We start from the raw sequence: 18183 nt of genomic DNA on the forward strand, positions 1-18183 counted from the left end.
AGTTAGACTGAGGGAGTGAATCTGATCCTGTGTTCACCTGGTGCAAGAATTTAAACTCCATTGATATCACTGAGGATTCTAATGGGTACTAGGGGGCGAAAGGGATGTAAAGCTTCTTAACTTATCTGGATTATTTTACTAAAGTTATTTCTAAGAGTTTCAATGTATTTTGAGAAACCGCAAACAGTTACATTGTTAAAAAATAAGTTTTACTTTAAATTTGAACAGCTTTAAAGTATCTTTGAGTTTTATGTTTAAAAAAGCATTGATGATTAAAAAATAAGAATGACAGCTTTAATAGAAGTCAAAGGTCCAACTCCAGCTTTGTCTTCTATTAAAGCCTATTGGGGAAGGACTTGGGCATTTCACCACCACTACTGTTTGGCCCTCACCATTGAATTCATAAATTGTGCCCCTGCTTCAATCCCAGGTAAGTGTGAATGGGTGGGGGGGGGGGGCATGACCATTCAACCTTGTCAATGACATCCATCCACTACATACCAAAATGACACTGCTGCCTAGTGCTTTATTATGCTCACCAATGTGCTTTGTTACTTTCAGTGCAGATGGACACTTTGAATCTTCCTTTGCGACAAAGGCTATTGTAAGATACAACGGGACAGTGAGGTGGACACCTCCTGCAAGTTACAAAAGCTCTTGCACAATAGATGTCACCTTTTTTCCGTTCGACAAACAGAACTGCTCAATGAAATTTGGATCTTGGACCTATGATGGTGGATTGGTTGATCTAATTCTAGTGGATAAAGATGTGGACCAGAAGGATTTCTTTGACAACGGAGAGTGGGAAATCTTAAATGCCACTGGGATAAAAGGGATAAGAAGAGATGGTTATTATTCCTATCCATTTATCACCTATTCTTTTATAGTGAGACGCTTGCCTCTATTCTACACTTTGTTCCTGATTGTCCCTTGCCTCGGCTTATCTCTTCTAACTGTCCTGGTATTTTACACACCATCAGATGAAGGGGAGAAGCTATCACTCTCCACTTCAGTTCTAGTTTCCTTGACTGTGTTCCTTTTGCTTATTGAAGAAATAATCCCTACCTCCTCCAGGGTCATCCCTTTGATAGGGGAGTATTTATTGTTTATTATGATCTTTGTCACCCTCTCGATCATTGTGACTGTTTTCATTATAAACATACATCACCGGTCCTCGGCCACATACCACCCCATGGCTCCTTGGGTCAAGAAGCTGTTTCTTCAAACCCTTCCCAGACTTCTGTGTATTAGAGGCCACACTGATCGCTATCGCTGTCCAGGAAGTGCTCCCAATAGTCCAAAGGGAAAGCAAAATCCCCATGAAAAGCATTGTCACAGCTCAGCAAAGAGCAATGAAAATGCTGCCACGGTGGCCATCCTAGAAAAGGCTGCTGAGTCGGTGAGATACATCTCAAGTCACATAAAGAAGGAGCATTCCATTTGCGAGGTAAGGAAAATTGAGAGCATATTAGTGGTTGTCACAACACACAATACCATTAAGGTATATTGATTGCAACTTCACCTAATGATTCCAGCAATCTGGATACAATGTCCAGCAAAGGATCATTAAATAAGTGTGATTACTTGGGACGTCTGCCATTTCAAGATTATTCTATTGTCATGTAATAAAACAGAAAATGTGATATTACATAAAATTTCCTTTAATCTACTGTGAGGCAGACAAAGATTCACAAACAGCAGAAATTGCCCTCTGCCCCTTGGGTCCTCTAGACAAGCAAAAAAGAGTCCCCCTGAGTCACTGAGTGTCCATGGGTTTGCTTCCAGCTCTCATGTAGCCTCGGTAGCCACACAGCTTGCAATCCAAACTATCAGCAATCCAAGCTCCAGATTCAAATGTATTACACGATCAGGAAGCCTCCAGCGCCCATGGTACCCACTCAAGTTTCAGTTCTGATACATAGAACCTAGAACAATACAACACAGTACAGACCCTTTGGCCTTCAATTTTGTGCTGACCAATATATCCCTTAAAAAAAAAAGTACCAAACCCTCCCTACCCCGTAACCCTCTATTTTTCTTTCAATCATGTGTATGTCTAATGTTCAGCTTCACCCCATTCCCATCAGGGCATTCCAGGCACCCAAAACTTGCTGTGTAAGGAACTTCAGATTTCTCCCCTCCCTCAACATTATGCATATGCCCTCTGGTGTTTGTTGATCCTGCCCTAGGAAACAGGTGCTGGTTGTCCACCCTATCTATCTATGCCTCTCATAATCTTGTAGAGCTCTGAAAAGTTTCCTCTCATACATGGTATCCCTTCAGCCCATCTCGAGCCAGTCTCCAGCAATCTGTAGTCTGCATGGGTTCCTCGCCTCAAGTCACCAACAGCCCGCCACCTGTATATTCTTCAATCTCAGAGCCCCTCGCTGGTCTGCCACCATGGTCGTCATCATGTGGGTTGTCTCCTCTGCTTATCCTTCTCAAATAGGGGGTGGTCTCCCTATTTTCTGGTGCCCTGCACTAGTCCTCTGCAGCCCCTCGTAGCCATTGCCATCTTGGGCCCAGACCCAGCGTTTGCAGGATTTTAAAATAAACAACTGTTGGCTCATTTAACGAGCCAATTAAAGCCTCTATGGAGCTGATGGCAATCCTTCCTTTATATATTCCAAAATTGAGAGTGCAGTAAAGTGAGCTTTTGAGATTTGACCATGAGTGTAGGTCTAGACCAGTTGGTGAGGCCTTATAGTCACATATCTGCAAAATCTTCACTTTAACTAAACCTTGGTTCAATTTGTACCTTTTCTAAACATTTTCTTGTTATTTTGAATCTAATTTACCTTTACTAAACATTTTCTTGTAATTTTGAATCTAATTATCTCAGTCTATGAGGATTCAACCAAAGATGGCTTTGGAATTCAAAGACCCTGAACTGGATCTCCCTTTAATGGCACAAATTCAAATACCAAGAAGCCAGTTTTTGAGCTGGAAGTTCAATTGGCCAGTGTGGTGAACTGCTGCTTTCCTGATTACCTGGCTCAACCCCGTTCTGTGACTGTGGGCTCCTCCCTCTTGTATAAAGCTTCTAACACCTTGACCCTTCCCCAGAAAGCCTGGGTCATGGCACAGGATGAGGTCCCTGTCCATTGTGAATAAAAGCTTGTAGATTAGATTCTCAGTTTCAGCCTCTTGAGTTATTTACTGGGTATCAGCCAGTTTTGCCATTAACCAGAATAATTTATGACAGTAGCCCATCCTACTTTGTTCCATTGTTTGTTAATGGTAGATGCATGTTGCTTAAAACAAAATAAAAATTGATCATAACTGAAGATCATTGGTTGCACTTCATAAATTAGCTCCAATTAGGAATAAATGTATAACTAACCAGGATTTTCAAAGTAGCACCTTGTGTTCTTTGTTCAGCAGAATGTAATGCATCGTCCTGCCTGCTCAACAGTTGTGCCATTCTTTAACCTGTGGTCCAAATTACCAAAATCTGATGCGCCTAATCCACTATTCACCAATGAGTTTAATCCTCTTCTGCATCTAAAAGACAGTATGGTGCAAAAAGGAATTGGGAGTAAATATCTTTTACTAATCCAGTTTATGGATCAATTTTCCACTTAAAAATCTCAAGTTTTTCGAGGATATGCTGGCAATGCTTAGATTATGTTTTTAATTCTGGTTTCCCTTTGCTCAGGTTGTGGAAGACTGGAAATTTGTAGCTCAAGTTCTGGACCGAATTTTCTTATGGCTCTTTTTGCTGGTAGCCATTCTTGGATCAGTGTTGATATTTGTACCAGCACTTCGAATGTGGGAGAGCATTGTCATAATGCCCAGCGTAAACTATAACAATTAATCTTGTATATGGCCCAGTCATATTTGGAGCTGGTTTGCTAATATATCTCTTGTTACTACATTCAACTATATTTTGTGGAAGGAAAATGATTTGATAAGGTGTCATTTGAAAAGCATCAGAAAAAAGACTCATTCTCAAAAGGTTTTTACTAGATATCAAAATGATTCATTGGAAGAATTTGAGCAACAAATTATGTTAAGTACAAATCACATTTCCATGCATTTTGGCAAATACAGTATTGAAAAACATTGAGTTTCCACTCCCCCGACTGAAGTGACTACTGAAATGCTTCCACTCATTACTCCTGTCTATGACCAAAAAAAAGGAGCAAAACTATTTGGCCCTACACATCTGCTCCAAATAGAAACTTTAGAAGTTATATATGTGAACCAACATGACAGGAAAAAAAATTCTGTGTGTGTATTTTAAGTCATTTTTCATTGTGGGGTGGAGAAAAGGACAATATAATAAATAGTTATTATTTTGGGATTCACCTATTTTCAGTCATATCAATCAAACTACATCATGTTGTCACCATTAAAGTACAACAAGAGATAGTTGTAATGCAATTGTTACAGTTGTATTCAAAATGCTGTCAGAGTTTAGCTCCATGGAAGATTTTCCATTCATTGATAGGCAAATAAGTTTGGATGGAAACTTAAGAAAAATGAAAAAACTCTGACAATTAATTCACTTTCTAGCATAATCTACACCTCGATTGCCAATTGCATTCAAAGTAAAATTCAGTTATTTATACTTAAGCTTATTGTAGTCTCATTTTGGATAAAATGTCAGTATATCATTGAGTAATGTATTTCATTCTTCAAAACATGACATTGTGTGTTGTGATCACACTTAATTTTATTTGAAATGTGAATGATAAATTCTCCAGCAGGACAATGTGAATTATATCACATATAGACACATGCACATATTTATTATATGATCATTATTTTGGCAGAAGAAAGTTTTATATTACAAACTAATAAACATGCTCTCATTTATAATGGCCACTTTATGAAAAAGTTCAGTCAAATTGGGTCTACTTGCTGAAGTCAATGATGCTGGCTATCTTGTTACTATGTTTATCAATGTTCTACATTTAGAAAATACAAAAAAAAAGGAACCTGAAGTCGCCACTTTCGTATTATGTCCTGCCTTGTTTAAGCTGGGTTTGTTGTTCTGAATCACAGTTAGGATTTCAAAGCCTTGAAATGCACATATAAGCTGCTGGTATTTCTTATAGTTGTATTCACCAATCAATGCTCTTGTAGTCTTCAAACCCAGTTAATTTGCATATCACTATGCCGTAGTAAAATATTCTCTTGCTACGAATATTCTTTCGGCTCTTTCATCCACACAGAATAACAATGATATCCAACATTAATTTTTAAAAATACAACTTGAATCCTAAGCAAAGTGTGAAATGTGTCTATTTCAATGCAAGGAGTATTTGGAATAAAGGAAATGAACTTAGAGCATGGATCAGTACATGGAATTGCAATGTTGTGGCTGATGGAAGGATAGAATGAGCTGATGCAGGTATTAAGGTATTTTAAAAGGGATAGGATGGGAGGAAAGAGAGGGGGCAGAGTATTACTGGTTAGTAATAATTTTGCAGTTGTGGAAAAAGGAGGCTGTAGAGGGAGTGACTACTAAGAAGGTGTGGATGGAAGTAAAAAATAGGAAGGGCACAATAAGTGTCCTAGGAGCCTCTAGGCCCCCAAATAGCCCCTGGGATACTGAGGAATGAAAAGTAGGCACATTTTGGAATTTTTCAGAATTACAGTGTAATTCTTATGGGGGACTTCAGCTTCCAAAATGTTGACTGGCACCACCAATGATAAAAGGAAACAACATTGGAAAGTGTTTAATTGGGGAAGGGCTAATTATGATGGAATGAGGCAGGAACTAGGGAGAATAAATTGGAAACAGATGTTCATGGGAAAAAGCACATAAGTAATTTCGAGGATGTCTAGGGATCAATGTGAAGGGTTCTGGATAAATTTGTCCCACTGAGACAGGGAAAAGATGGTAGGAAAAGGGAAATGTGGTTGAGAAAATAGATGAGGCAGCTAGTTGAGAGGAAGAAGGAAGTAGGTATTAGATTTTGGAAGCAAAAAACAGGAAAGGCTCATATGAATGATATTGTAGACAGGAAAGAACTTAAGAAAGGACTTGGAAGAGCTTGAGGGGGGCAAGAGAAGACCTTGAGAAGTAGGATTAAGGTGAATCCGAAGGTATTCTATGCGAAGAACAGAAGGATGATGAGAGTAAAAGTATGTTGAGATTATGAAAGAGGAAGTGCTGGATCTTCATAAAAACATTAAGATTGATAAGTCCCCAGGACTTGATGAGATATATCCCAGGTTGCTGTGGGAAGGGAGGAAAGAGATAATTGGGGTGTTGGCTATGCTCTTTGCATCCACCTTAGCCACAGAGCAGTACTGGAGGGTTGGAGAATGGTAAATGCGGTCCCCTTGTTTAAAAAGGTAAGAAGGAGAATTCTGGGAATTAGAGACCAGTTAATCTAACTTTTGGAGAGGACTCTTAAGAACAGAATTTATGAGCAGTTGAAGAAATGCAATCTTCTCAAGGATAGTCAACATGCCTAATTAAGTTTTGTGAGGAGGTAACAAAAAAAATTGATGGAGCTAGGAAGGTAGATATGGTGTATATGAATTTTAGTGGGACATTTGACAAGGTCCCCCTTGAGTACTTGTCCAGAACGTTGTGAGACATGGGATCCATTGAACCTTGGCTATGTGATTCAGAAATGGCTTTCCTGTAGAAAGCAAAGAGTAGTTGTTGACGGAATGTTTTCTGCTTGGATATCAGTGACGCATGGAGTTCCACAGGGCTCTGTTCTCAAACCCCTGCTCTTTGTGATTTTTATAAATGAACTAGATGAAGAAATGGAAGGATGGGTCGGTAAGTTTGCAGATGATACGAAAGGTGCAGGAATTTTGAATAGTTTTGATGGTTGTCGTAGGTTACAAAAGGATTCAGACAGAATGCAAAATTGAGCAGAATAGTGAAAGATGGAGTTCAATCCACATAAGTTTGAACTGATACAATTTGGAAGGTCAAACCTGAGGGCTGAGTACAGGATTCAGGGTCAGATACTTAACTGTATGGAGTGAAGAAGAATGAAAGGAGACTTAACAGAGATCTATAAGATTCTGAGATGCATATATAAGGTAGACAGGCAATGCCTTTTTTCCCCAGGGCAGGAGTAGCAAACACCAGAGGACATTTGTACAAAGTGAATAGAGGGAGGTTTAGTGGCGACATCAGGGTAGGTTTTTTACAGAGTTGTGGGTGCCTGGAATGACTTGTCAGGGGTGGTGGTGGAGGCTGAAATATTAGGGGAATTAAAGAGGGTCTTAGACAGGCCCATTGATGAAAGAAAAATATGAGGTAGAGAGGGTTTTGTTTATATTTGGTTAGAATATATAGGCCGGCACAACATCAAGGGCCTGTACTGTGCTGTAGTGTTCTATGTTCAAAGGATTGCTCAAATTTGGCATTATTTCCTCTGCCAAATTGGTATGGGCATGACAACCTAAATGAAGTCTTCCTGTCCTGTAGGGACAGGAAAACTTCATTCTATGACTCACTCTCCTCCTTCCTTGCAGCTTTACTGTATAGAACAGGATTTTAATCATGCAGTGCATTACCAACATTCCTTCATTAACATGGCTCATTCTCAGTCATCCACTGGTGCACTGCAGGGCCTGAGTCTACTTGTCCATGAATACAGGAAGGCAGCAAGATAGTCAAGAGACAAACACTATTGTGGCCTGGATGACACACAAGAATAAAGAAAGTGGGTGTACGTAGCTTTGATGAGACCACACATAGATCAGTTTTGGTCTATGGAAGTACATATTTTCCTTTGAGGCAGTACTATTTTGAATAAATAGGCTAATGCTAGAGCTGAGGAGATTGCTTCATGATGAGAGGTTGTTTGAAATCTATCGCTTGTTGAAGTTGGGAAGAATAATAAATAATTTTGAAAGATTCTTAAAGGGTTCACCAGGTGGATGGTGAGAGGCAGTTTCATCAGACTGGACTGACTGCAACCAAGGAGCCTGGTTTAAGGGTGAGAGATCATCCCTTTAGAATTGACATGATCAGATCATTATTCAGCAGACTAATTCTTGGATGTTTTCCACCATGGAGGGTGGGTATAATAATCAAGATTGAAAAGAAGAGATATTTGGGATATTGGGACTAGGCAGGAGAATAGAGGTATAAGGCTTTATTTGATCTTATCGAATGGTAGAGAGGCCAAAGAGGCTTGTGACCTACTTCTGCTTGTTTCATATCATCTTTGTATTGCAGTATGAAAATGCAAAGAGATTGCATACAAACATACATATTGTAGTTTTTTTTAAAGTTAAAAGAAATCATTGCATTGTAAGATGCATGAACCTCAGTATTGTTAGCAAGATTATAAAGAAGGATATTGATAATGTTGGGATATCTTGAGGAAAAAAGAACTATATGAATGTAGTTTTTCCTCTATTCCATCAATCCTATAGTAATATTGAGTTCAATTCACAATAAAACAGCACATGAGCATTTTAATACACTTTTAAAATCTGGTTTCATTGGCATCAATAGAATCAATTTTAGAATTGGAGTACAGTTGTAATGTCCACATACTTACCTAGTGAAATCCAATAGCAGAACTTGAACAATCTGCTGGTCAAGCATTACCAAAGCCCAAAGTGTGCCATATTAAGACCTTCATTGAATATCTTTTTAATTTAAAATATCAGTTTAAAAAAAAATAATTTAGACAGCATGGTAAGAGGCCATTTTGGCCCATGGGCCCATTCCATCCAATTACACCTGATTGACCTACAGCCCCAGTATGTTTTTGAACAGTGGGAAGAAACAGGAGCCCCTGAGGAAAACCCACAAAGACATGGGGAGAATGTACAAACTCCTTACAAATAGCATGGGATTCAAACCCCGGTCCATGTATGCCTTTCCATTCATCTCTTTTATTCTCCTGATTATTAATTTGTCTGCTCTTATTACACAAGAAATTAATGCATTCATGCTAGTTCCCATCACAACAACACCAATCACAGCATTTTTGGTTTACTAGGAAATAAAACCACTCGTCTAAAGTTTTAATGCTGTTTTTGAATTTTTTTTGTATCTTCAGTGAGATCTGCAATTTATCGCACTTAAATAAACTTCCTCAATTGAATTTTCTGTAATATGCTGCATTTATCATACATGGTTTGATAGTTTGAACTTTAATGTTTTTACTTACAATGTACTTTGTGGATGTAGCATTTTTCCAGAGGTTGTATTTGTATCTGTTTCTGGTGGTTTCAAGCATTTGGAATATTCTCTGGGCTCCATTTTGTCTGGATCCTCTTAGCAGCTATCAGGTTTCTTTCTTCTCCTCATCACTCTGATGCTCTGATGAACAGCTAACCCCTTCAGGTGCCAAGTGTTAGCATTGATTACTTGGTGCAATCAAGGACATCTTGTTCTGACAGGATATCCCTGGGATGCATCTCAAATGGCAGACATGGAAATTGTAACATCTCTTCTTGTGCTCTGCATTTGCTGTCAAGGACACAAGCTTGGTAGACTGACAGTTTGGTGTTTCCCATCAGTTTGCTCTTGATCCCCACCATCTTGCTCAGTTTGGACACAACGGCTGCAGCCTTCATGGTGTCCTTGGTGCTTTTAGCATCAAGTGAGACTTTGGGAAATTGTGGAGCCTGGATATGCAAAATGCTCAAAAGTTTCAGCTAGCACATTGTTCTCAGTATTTATACAACAAAAGCTGAAGTGATCAGCTCCTTGGCAAAGCCCCTAGTTCCATAGATTTCAGGAATTCAGAGCTTTGCTAAAATCCTCTTTCCATCTGGAGAAACATTTTAGCCCAATTGTCTATGATACTCAACAAGGAACCACTTTGCTAGTTGTTAAATCTTTATGGTTGTCTTTGTTCTGATGCAGGGACCTGATCTTTGCATCCTGCATGACCTTGCCCCAGTCCCCTCTCACCAAAAGAAGGAGGAACTCAAGCAAATGCTGAAGGTACCACAGGAGCCCAAGCTCATGAAGTCAGGTAGAATGGCATAATTACATGGAGCATTGGGGAAAAGTTTTAGGGGAATATTGGGGGGAGCTTCTTCACACAGAGAGTAGTGGTAGTGAGGAATGATCTGCCAGCCAAGTTGTGAATGCAGGCTCATTCTTAACATTAAGAAAAGTTTGGACATGTGCATGGATGGGAGGGGTATGGAGGGTATGGACTGGGTGCAGGTCAAAGAGGCTAGGCAGAATAATAGTTTAACACAAGACTAGATAGGGCAAAGGGCCTGTTTTCTGTGCTATAACATTCTATGGTTCTTTGGCTAACGGTAAGCATGTCAAGCAATTTTCTGAGTTCCTCCATGATTAGTGGGGTAACTCAGTAAACCCTTTGCTATATTTGAAGCTCCTCAATGATGTTCTCTTTTTAACTTTTTAAACTTTAGTCACATTGCACAGTAACAGGCCATTTCAGCCATAAGAGCCCATGCCGCACAATTACACCCAATTAACCTACAACCCCCCCGGTACATTTCAAATGGAGGGAGGAACCTAGAACTCTTGGAGGAAAAACATACAAACATGGGGAGAACACACAAGCTCCTTACAGACAGTGTGGGATTCGAACCTTGGCCCCAAACATTGATGCTAACCGCTATGTGAACCATGCCGTCCCGAGTGTTTGTTGAAATACTACTTCAGCAAGTGTTCAGAACTAATAAATTGTTCTAACTTTTAAGATCTAAAGTGGATCGCCTTACTTCTGCCACCATTTTTGATGGATATAATTATCACCTTTCTTCCATCAAAACTTCTTACTTATTTTGGCAACATCCAAGAGCCTAAGTACTTTGATTACTTTTCCAACAACTATATCATTTATAAACACAATGAATTATTCTTCGCAACGTACCTTGGTTCACCAATGTGAGATCCCATCTGTGCATGTGCACCCATTACATCCGTTGACTTGTGAGGAGCAGCATGCATTTTCAGCGTGGGAGCAGAATAGCGCTGAATCAGTGGGGAATCGTAGTAGAGGGACCCCAAAAAAGCACTAAAATAGTAAGGACTGAAGGAGCAGAGCCCTGAGGGAGATCGCAGGAGAGCGCTGCACAAAAATGGAGTCAAATCCCCAAACGAGCTCTCCAGAGAAATAGGTGAGAGGAAAATTTCCAGGAATGCCGGTGGGAGGTTCCCGGGTCCCAATGAGGGGAAGCCCCGATGTAGCCCTCTGGTGGTGGAGGCATACCAGAAAAGGTTTGGGAGAACTGGTCCCGATGAGGGGCTGGGGCAGAGGCAGGGCGGCAAGAGGAATCCCTGTAGTGCTTTGTTAATCCAATGGGCCTGCCAGGGTGCAGTGTCCCAGCTGAGGAGCAGCAAGACCAATCTACCTCCGTTGGGGGTGGGATCAGGCGGCAGTGGCCTATCTTTGTTGAAAGTGGGATCCAAGGTTGGCTACACTGAGCTGGTTTCATTGAAGTTGGGGGGACTGAAAACGATAGCAGTGATGCTGATCTACCTCCGCTGTGGGTGGGATTAGGCGACAGAGATCTAACTTTGGTGATGGTGGGGTTCAAGACTGGATGCATTGACCTGGCTTTGTGGTACTACCTATGGTAGTATAAGGCTTTGCCAAATGGGTTGAGCTTGGTGCCCAGGGTATTTACCAAGTTACTGAAGCTGGTGTATGCAAGGCTCAGGAAAGAGGGGAACATGGTAATGGGTTACCTAGACGATACCCTTATCATGGGCAGATTGTTCGCAGAAACAAAAATGGTAGTAGCAGCCACCTTGAGATTATTAAGCCATGTGGGCTTTTTTATACACCCTGAGAAATCAGTGCTGGTGCCTACTAAGAGGTTAAAATACTTCGACTTCATTATTGATGCAGAAGACATGAAAGTTACCCTGCCAGAGGATAAAGTGGCAGAGATCAGGACAGCCTGCAGAGGGCTCATGACAAAGTGTCGTCCCTCCATAATAAAGGTGGCCAGGTTGATTGGAAACTGGTGGCGGTTTTCCCAGCAGTACAGCATGGTCCGCTAAATTATAGGTTACTGGAAAGGGACAAAATATCAGCTCTTAAGGCAGCTTGGGGACATTTTGACATGTTCATGAGGCTAAAAAGTAAAGCCAGGTGGATCAACTATATCTCACTGGCTTACGTGAGGATCGAATTCAGAAAGGTGGACCTGGAGATCAGGTCAGACGCTAGTGGCAATGGTTGGGGATCCATATATCTAAAGGTCTCTGAGGCAGATGGACAGACAGAGAGCTCAGGGAGGCCTCTAAACCTGACATCAATTATTTGGAAATGCTGGCGGGTTTTATTTAGCACTGAAGTCTTTCTGTGTGAGACATTCATGCACTGCTGAGGTTGGATAAGACTTCAGCAGTGGCCTACCTCAATAATATGGGAGGTCTCAAATCTTCCTGTAACCAGTTAGCCATTGATGTTTGGCACTGGTGCATTCAAAGAAACATTTGGGTTACTGCCAGCTACCAGCCAGGTCAGATCGTACAGGTGGACCTGATGCCCAGAAAATTTAATGATAGCACTGAGTGGACTCTGGATAAGAAATATTTTCAACTGTTAGCAGACACCTTTGGCATACCAGAGATAGATTTGCTTCCTCCCAGGCTTAATTCCCACATTCCGAGGTTTGTGTCACAAGATCACAAGACAAGAGAACAGAAGCAGGCCACTAGGCCATCGAGTCTGTCTGTAAAACTGCTGGATCCTCAAGCAGAGGCCATTGAAGCCTTTACCCTAGACTGGTCAAAATATAACTTTTATGCATTCCCACCATTCACCTTGATGGCGAAGTGCCTGAATAAGATACAGGAAGACGGTGCCTCGGGATTGCTGGTAGTGCCAAATTGGCCTTCCCAATGTTGATTCCCTGAACTCCTTAGGCTTATGGTGGGGATATTCATGAAAAACGGAGGTCTGCTAATCCAATCGGTGTCAAAGATATCCATTGTCTTACTTAGTCTGTTAGGTTGCAGGATAACAGAGTGAGGATCGACATAAATGCTCTGCAGCCATGAATTCTGGACATCCTGTGGGCATCTTGGAGAAAGTCTAAACAAAAATAGTTTGGTTCCTATGTGGGGAAATGGAAAAAGTACTGTGCTCAAAATGGACTGAATGATCTGTCAGCCTTTATCAAAGGCGTATTGAGTTTTCTAACCGATATGTTCTATGCGCAGAGAGCCAGCTACAGCGCGGTGAATACAGCTGCTTTCTTGATGCTTCAGGACTTTGAGCACAAGGTGATCAAAAGATTTTTGAAAGGAGTGTTCCACTTGCATTCTCCGGTACACCGAAATAAGGAAAGTTGGGACATAAAGATTGTTTCATTCTATCAAAGGCTACAGTCACCAACTTTCAGTTTGGATTTAAGTAGCCTGTCCCATAATCTGATAATGCTAGTGGCCTTGACATCTGCTCAGAGGATACAAACTTTGTCTCACATTTACATGGACATTATCTGTTGGGAGGAAGACCACATGAGCATTCAAGATACAGATATTTTGTAACGTAACAGGCAAGGGAGAATTGGGACAGAATTTTCATTGTATGCATACAGAGAAGATGAAAGATTATGTGTGTTGGATTGTTTAAAAAGATATGTTGTATGTACAAAACATATTAGACTAAATGAGAAGTGCCTCTTTATATGCTATAAGAAAATGCATCAGCAAGCTGCCTCCCAGACATTGGCCAGATGGCTGCGGGGAGGTCATGAGAGTTGCTGGAGTGGATATTTCTCAGTTTGAGTCTCATTCAATTCAAGCGGCAGCAACCTCGGCAGCCAATAGGGCAAGGTCCCTATATGGGATATTCTTTGCCAGGTGGGATGGGGCAATGAGAGAACCTTTAATAGATTCTACAACAAACCTTTAAACTCAGAGGGGCAGAGTTTCATGGCTTCCATCCTATACAAAGCAGATTGAATAAGGCTGAAGAAGGGGGACCTATTGAACTGATTTTGGTCTGTTGGACCACCTGAAGTGGATAAGCCACTGAGCTACAAATTCTCACGTTGGCAAACCAACATATATTGCGAAGAATAATGGAACATTAAATGAGCACTTAACTGTGTGAAGTTTGATGATTATTGTTTAAACAATGGGAGTTGGTGAGTCAATGTGCCCACCTCTCCCTCCCCTCTTTTTTCTTGTTCATGGATAAAGATGTCGTGGTTGCAATAAACATGTTCAGTCACAGGTTCATGTTATAGTTGGTCCGTTTAATTTAATGCATTTAAGTTCAGTGGCTTCTCCCTTCTGGACTGTAAAAGAATGGCTGCATGCATGGATGGGATCTCACGTTGACTCACCAACTCCCATTGCTCAAATAATAATCATCAAACTTCGCACAGGTAAGTGCTCGTTTCATGTTCTATTACAGGCTAAATACTGGTCTCTCTGTCAATCTTGCCCAAATTCCATAGCCAGTTTAATAATTTAGTTTTATTGAGCTTCAAATTCATCTGTGAACTCTTTCTGAGTAACTTCACCAAATGCCTTCAGAATAATCAAATAATTTGGATTCAGAGACAATTCTTTGTCACCTCTTGATACAAAAATCATATTTGACATTTGACAATCATAAAATGCCCTAATTTCTCTGTTTCATTAGCTGAAAATATTGAAGGCATACAGTCAACCTTTATTGATTCTATTAAAATTCTGTCAATAAACATCAAGATAACTGTTCTATAATTCCCATCTTCTCTTCCTCTCTGTCCCTCTCTTCCTCTCTCTCTCTCTCTCTCTCTCTCTCTCATTATTCATAATTATAGTAGCTGATCTTACTCCTAACACCAGTGCCTATTAGGAACTTACCCATTTATCCCAATGGAAGTCCTGGTTTCAAGATTCCCTTATTTGATGTAATAAACAGGTGTTTATTACACAAAATAAGGCAGACAACAATTTTCCATTAGCAAAATTGCCTAGCATCCCTTACCGTCAGAGAAATGGAAGCAAAAGAGAGTTCTTTCAGAGTCACCGAGTGTCCATGGATTCACTTCTAGCACTCCACAGTCACACAGACTTCAATCCAAATCTGCAGATCCAATCCTCCGACACAATCAGGAAGCCTTCAGCTCCTTCAGTACCCTCTCGCATCCTGGTTCTGATAACTCCTCAGCTAGTATCCAGCAGTCCACAGCCTAGTGTGAGTCCATTGATCGCAGTCTCCAAAGGTCTGCAGCCTGCATGGGTTCTTCACAAGTTATCACAGCCCACCATCTGCATGTTCTTTAGCTGCAGAGCCCCTTACTGGTCCGCTGCCATGGTCACCATCCCATGGATTCATCAGGTCTGCTTTTCCTTCTCAAATGGGGGGATGGTCTCCCAATTTTCTGGTTCCCTGTGCAAGTCCTCTGCTTCCCAGAGTATACAACAGCTCAAGGCTGCTGCCGAACACAGGCACCGGAATATTGAGCCTAGACACTGCAGTCACAGATTTCTGGTACTGGTAATGGTCTATACCAATGATGCCATCTATCCCACCTCATTTGGGACACACAATCTATCACAGGTTATTGAGCTTTTTGTCTGTGGAGCCTGGGAATGGAGCCTATGTTGGCTGAAACCTGCCACAAATACAGCCATCTGCTTTCACAGTAATAAGGGAAATTAACTATCAAGAGACATACTGTTATTTTATTAATGTTTGAAGTTTTAAATGATTTTAAACACATATTTAGTGCTTTGGATATAAAATAAAATACATTGTATTTTTTTTATAACTTGGGCAAAGTGTACTGAATGTTGTTAATGCCTAATAAAAGTTCAAACATTCATTAACTTTGATCGCACTGACATCTCTAGAGTCTGGGGTCCAAAGATTCATTGCTTGTCAGAGCTGTCAATTGATCTATTTATTTATTTATTTATTTAAACATACAGCATGGTAACCGGCCATTTCGGCCCACGTATCTGTGCCACCCAATTTACCTCCAATGAACCTACATCCCCAGTACTTTTTTTTTGAATGGTTGGAGGAAACCGGAGCCCCCAGAGAAAACCCACGCAGGCATGGGGAGAATGTACAAACTCCTTACAGACAGTGTAGGATTCGAACCCCAGTCCAGTCCTGATCACTGGCACTGAGAAGGCATTGTGCTCACTACAACGCCAACAATGCCACCATTTTGTATGGGTGCAGCAGGTTGCCAGTGCAGAGACTGCCCATAAAGCAATCTCAGTAAAAGTGTGAAGATCAGCATCTCAAACCTGACACAGATATCATGGTCTAACCAAACAGCAATGATTTTTGCCCTCCTATATGATTCTAAAACTGACACTATCTACAGCAGGAAATGCCAGCTCCACAAAATCCTCCAGGTTTCTTGGATGATGGATAAACCAAGGTCAGTCTCCTCCCCCCCCCCCCCCCACCCAGAAATTGGACACAAGTTCTACTCATTTGGTTGCATCGGGCACAACACCAAAAAAAAGATTAATAGGTGTACATGGAAAAATTTCAAGGTTGACCTCTAAGACTTCTTGAAAAAATATTCCAGCAACTCTAACTCTCTGGCCAATGACCATGCAAAGCAGAAGAACATTCAGGATAATATTGACAATAATATTAGAGTCCATGCCCTGGGAACGCACAGAAGCCCTATATAATTGGCAGATGCAACACACCACTTCACACCCTACCCATCCAATCAATCTGTCAGCCACTTGCTGTCCTGTCTTTGGAAGAGTTCGTTGTTCCCACATTAGACTCATGAGTCTCCCTATAATCCTCAAAACAGGAATGGAAGCAAGTCTTCCTCATTTTTGAAGGATTACTTCAGTAGAAGAGAATGAAAACATAGCAATGCATATGAGCCATAAACATCCAGAAATAAAACAATCCAGAATGTCTTGGAGTTATGAGAGCCTTAACTGATTTATGAAGATATTTTTGCTTGCTTCCTGAGTACAATGCAGCCCAGCTTTTTCTTCAAAGCTTTGTTTGCTAGTTGTGCCTTGGATAATTTTATTTGGTATGGTGGATTGGCTGGTATAAAGTAATCCCCAAAGTAAATGGGTGGCAGAAGAATCAGGGAATTTTTAGGTATCCATGTGACAGTAGATAACAGGAAAGTAAGTGGGGGAATGGGATTATTGGGAGCACTCTGTGGGGCAGAATAAATGTGAAAGGCCAATTAGCATTCTTTTATTTTGTTAGCACCTGTTAAAACATATGGAAAATGTAGTGATGGAAAATTATACATGGACATTATAGTGACCCTAACCCTCAAATCGTGCAAGGAAAAAGGGGGAGACAATAAAGGATCTTTGAGGGACTCCAGAGCTTATTGTGTTGAGCTTAGAAGAGAGCCTTGTGCTGGAGATACTCTGGTTAAGATAGGATAGGATAGAGTAGAAACAACTGAAGACTACACCAAAGTGGGCTGTGGAGTGGAGATAATTAAGAAGGATGTTAAACTTCCTCATGATGAAGGACGCAAAAAGATTGAGAAGAGATAGTTCAAATGAATAAACGGAGTTCTGTTTCAGTTAATGAAGTCCCATGGTGCTATGTTAATTCCCTCCCTGGCAATAGTGGACTTGAAGCTTCCTCATTCACCATGAACAAAATGAAATGCATCTGCAAAATGCTTGTTTTGCTTTGCACACACAATTCATAGTTCAAAAATTATGTTTTAAGAAGATTTACATGTCAGGAAATGAAGAAAGGAAGGTTAGGTAACATACAACCTAACTTATAATCCAGGTTGAAAAGATACAGGATTTGACAAGAATAAATGAAATCATCCTTTGTTTATATTGATGTAGGAATAGTTAATGCAAAATGGTTCACTGGTGCTTGCTTTTGAACTAATGCCTTGAAGATACAAATACTTCTGAATTTTAAATATGGATGTAAAGTAAGTGATAAAATGTACATTTCAGTGTATGAATTATCATTAATTCATCAGCATCTATTTTCCAAACCTAAACATTTGCTCTCTCTACTAAAAGTGTCTATCAAAGCCAATTAAGGATGAACAATAATTGCTCACCTTAACAGCAACCTGACATCACATGAAAATAAATTAATCAGAAATAAAATTGTCTTCTGTCACTGAAATAAAAAGACTGAGAAGGATGTTGCTCAAGGGGCGTGGTAAGATGGCGTAGAGGGCAGACGTGCGATCCCACCCTTCCTCAGCTAGTTTTTTAAGCACCTGCCTTTAAAGTTTATCTAAGTGATTAAAAGTTGTATCTTTACTTTTGGGAACATTCGTGAGTCATAATGGCAACTAATGTTAAAA

The 18183-nt window shown here is 40.5% G+C and overlaps 1 protein-coding gene across 1 annotated transcript in view; it reads left to right on the forward strand.

The window, feature by feature from the left end:
- chrnb3a (cholinergic receptor nicotinic beta 3 subunit a) overlaps positions 1–18183 on the forward strand; it is a 138816-nt gene that overhangs the window by 15071 nt on the left and 105562 nt on the right. The window contains exons 4-5 of the mRNA XM_069924175.1: positions 562–1447; positions 3659–3799. Coding sequence (XP_069780276.1) covers positions 562–1447; positions 3659–3799 — 1027 coding nt within the window. The remainder of the gene's footprint in view (positions 1–561; positions 1448–3658; positions 3800–18183) is intronic.

Source organism: Narcine bancroftii, chromosome 1 (genome assembly GCF_036971445.1).
Source record: "Narcine bancroftii isolate sNarBan1 chromosome 1, sNarBan1.hap1, whole genome shotgun sequence".
Lineage (NCBI taxonomy): Eukaryota > Metazoa > Chordata > Chondrichthyes > Torpediniformes > Narcinidae > Narcine > Narcine bancroftii.